At 48.1% G+C, this 1,853-nt stretch overlaps 1 protein-coding gene across 1 annotated transcript; it reads left to right on the top strand.

The window, feature by feature from the left end:
* The first annotated feature begins 1,256 nt into the window (after positions 1–1,256).
* On the top strand, positions 1,257–1,604 carry LOC121448793 (prefoldin subunit 1-like). The gene has a single exon (XM_041652999.1). The coding sequence runs from the start codon at positions 1,257–1,259 to the stop codon at positions 1,587–1,589; it is 333 nt and encodes a 110-aa protein (XP_041508933.1). The 3' UTR covers positions 1,590–1,604.
* Positions 1,605–1,853: the final 249 nt, after the last annotated feature.

The raw sequence follows: 1,853 nt of genomic DNA, 5'->3' as shown, positions 1-1,853 counted from the left end.
TCTTTGAGTCCTGCACTCTCACTAATATTCAGTCCAGAAGCAGTCAGAGGCATGATTTTCCCTGTTTATACTGATGGCCACTTCCTAACATCTCACTGTCCTCCCGATTGTGAGGGTTGAAGGAAATATCAAATGCTACTCAGCTGAGAAAGAATTCCAGAAACCTGGGAGACCCAACTAATGCTCACCCTCTGTCCATCTGAAAGAACTGAGAACAGCTTCCTCTGAGAACACAGTTCACTTGAAAACCCCTGGATAGAGCCTTGGCGTAACCTGTCACAATGTAGACCAGCCTCCAGGACACATGCCTACCATGTGTGAGGCCCTGGGTTCAATTGTCAACTGAAGAGAAAAAGAAAAGAAAGAGAAAAAGGACAGATGGAGGGAGGGAAGAGAAGGAAAGGAAGAGAAGGAAGGAAGAAGAAAGGAAAGAAGGAAGGAAGGAAGGAAGGAAGGAAGGAAGGAAATGTTTTGACCAGAGCACATGGTTTTAAGTAATTTTCCTTTAAGTGTCTTTGTTTGCTGGCTTTGAGGGTTCAGAGGACTGCTTGGGGTCAAATCCAGGATTCTGAGTAGGCTAAGATGTTGCGGTAAGAAGGGGTGATGGTTTAAAGATAGAAAAGGGTATGAGCAGGGCTAAGGTGGTGGCACAGGGGGCAGAGGGTTTGCCTTAAAAGCATGAAGGCCTGAGTTAATCCTAGCACCCATGAATAAAGCAAGGTGTGGCAGACCTGTGGCCTCCACCCACACACATGTGGTATGGGAGGGCCTTCTGTCTATGTGTTGCTTTTATTGGTTAAAGAAACTGGCTTGACCTATAGCAAGGTAGAACTTAGTTAGGTGGAAAAGCTAGACTGAGTGCTGGGAGAAAGAGGGTGGAGTCAGAGACAGATGCCAGAACTTCAGCGGGTAAGCCACAGCCACGTGGCGATATACAGATTGACGAAGATGGGTTAAATTAATATGTAGGAGTTAGACAATAAGAAGCTAGAGCTAATGGGCCAAGCAATGATTTAAATAATACAGCTTCTGTGTGATTATTTCAGGGCTGAGCAGCCGGGAACTAACTAGCGGCCTCTCTATAACACACATGCACATAAGCACATGCGCATGGATGTGCACACACAATGTTTTGTTTTGTTTAAGAAGCTAGTTGCTAGAATAGGAGAAATTTAAAGTTAAAAGAGGGAAAATAAGAAATTAACAGTATCGCCTTTCCGGCTTGCAGCGAACGCAGGCGCACAGAGTGCTCCAATATGGCGGCCCCCGTGGATCTGGAGTTGAAGAAGGCCTTCACAGAGCTTCAAGCCAAAGTTATTGATACTCAGCCGAAGGTGAAGCTTGCAGACCTACAGATTGAACAGCTAAACAGAACGAAAAAGCATGCGCACCTCACAGACACACAGATTATGACGCTGGTAGATGAGACCAACATGTATGAAGGCGTTGGAAGGATGTTTATTCTACAATCCAAGGAAGTAATTCACAACCAGCTGTTAGAAAAACAGAAAGTAGCAGAAGAAAACATTAAAGAACTGGAGCAGAAAAAGTCCTACCTGGAGCGGAGGACAACATCCGAGAGATGCTGATGGCACGGAGGGCACAGTAGGAGCTGCTGGCGGTGTCCTCCCCTCCTGACCCCTGCTAGCCTGCCAAGGCAGGGGCTCTGCGGGGTTCGGCCCCACGGTCTCTCCAACACCTTGAGCCCCCTTCAGGCCCCACCTGAGTGTTGGCACCCCTGCCCAGGACACTGTTCTCCAGGGGGCAAGCCAGGAGCTCTCAACAGAGGGAAGTCTGGAGGGCAGATGGAGATGGCTGCCCGAGCCTGTCAGTAGGCCTGTGGGTTAGACCAA

This window comes from Microtus oregoni, unplaced genomic scaffold, assembly GCF_018167655.1.
Source record: "Microtus oregoni isolate MIOR12 unplaced genomic scaffold, Mior012 000005F_ref0000423, whole genome shotgun sequence".
Classification (NCBI taxonomy): domain Eukaryota; kingdom Metazoa; phylum Chordata; class Mammalia; order Rodentia; family Cricetidae; genus Microtus; species Microtus oregoni.
Note: the sequence above shows the minus strand (reverse complement) of the source record. Positions and strands in the feature narration are given on the sequence as shown.

Bases quoted from the DNA above. Each gene is read 5' to 3' on its own strand.
- LOC121448793 (XM_041652999.1), top strand. From the start codon at position 1,257: ATGGCGGCCCCCGTGGATCTGGAGTTGAAGAAGGCCTTCACAGAGCTT.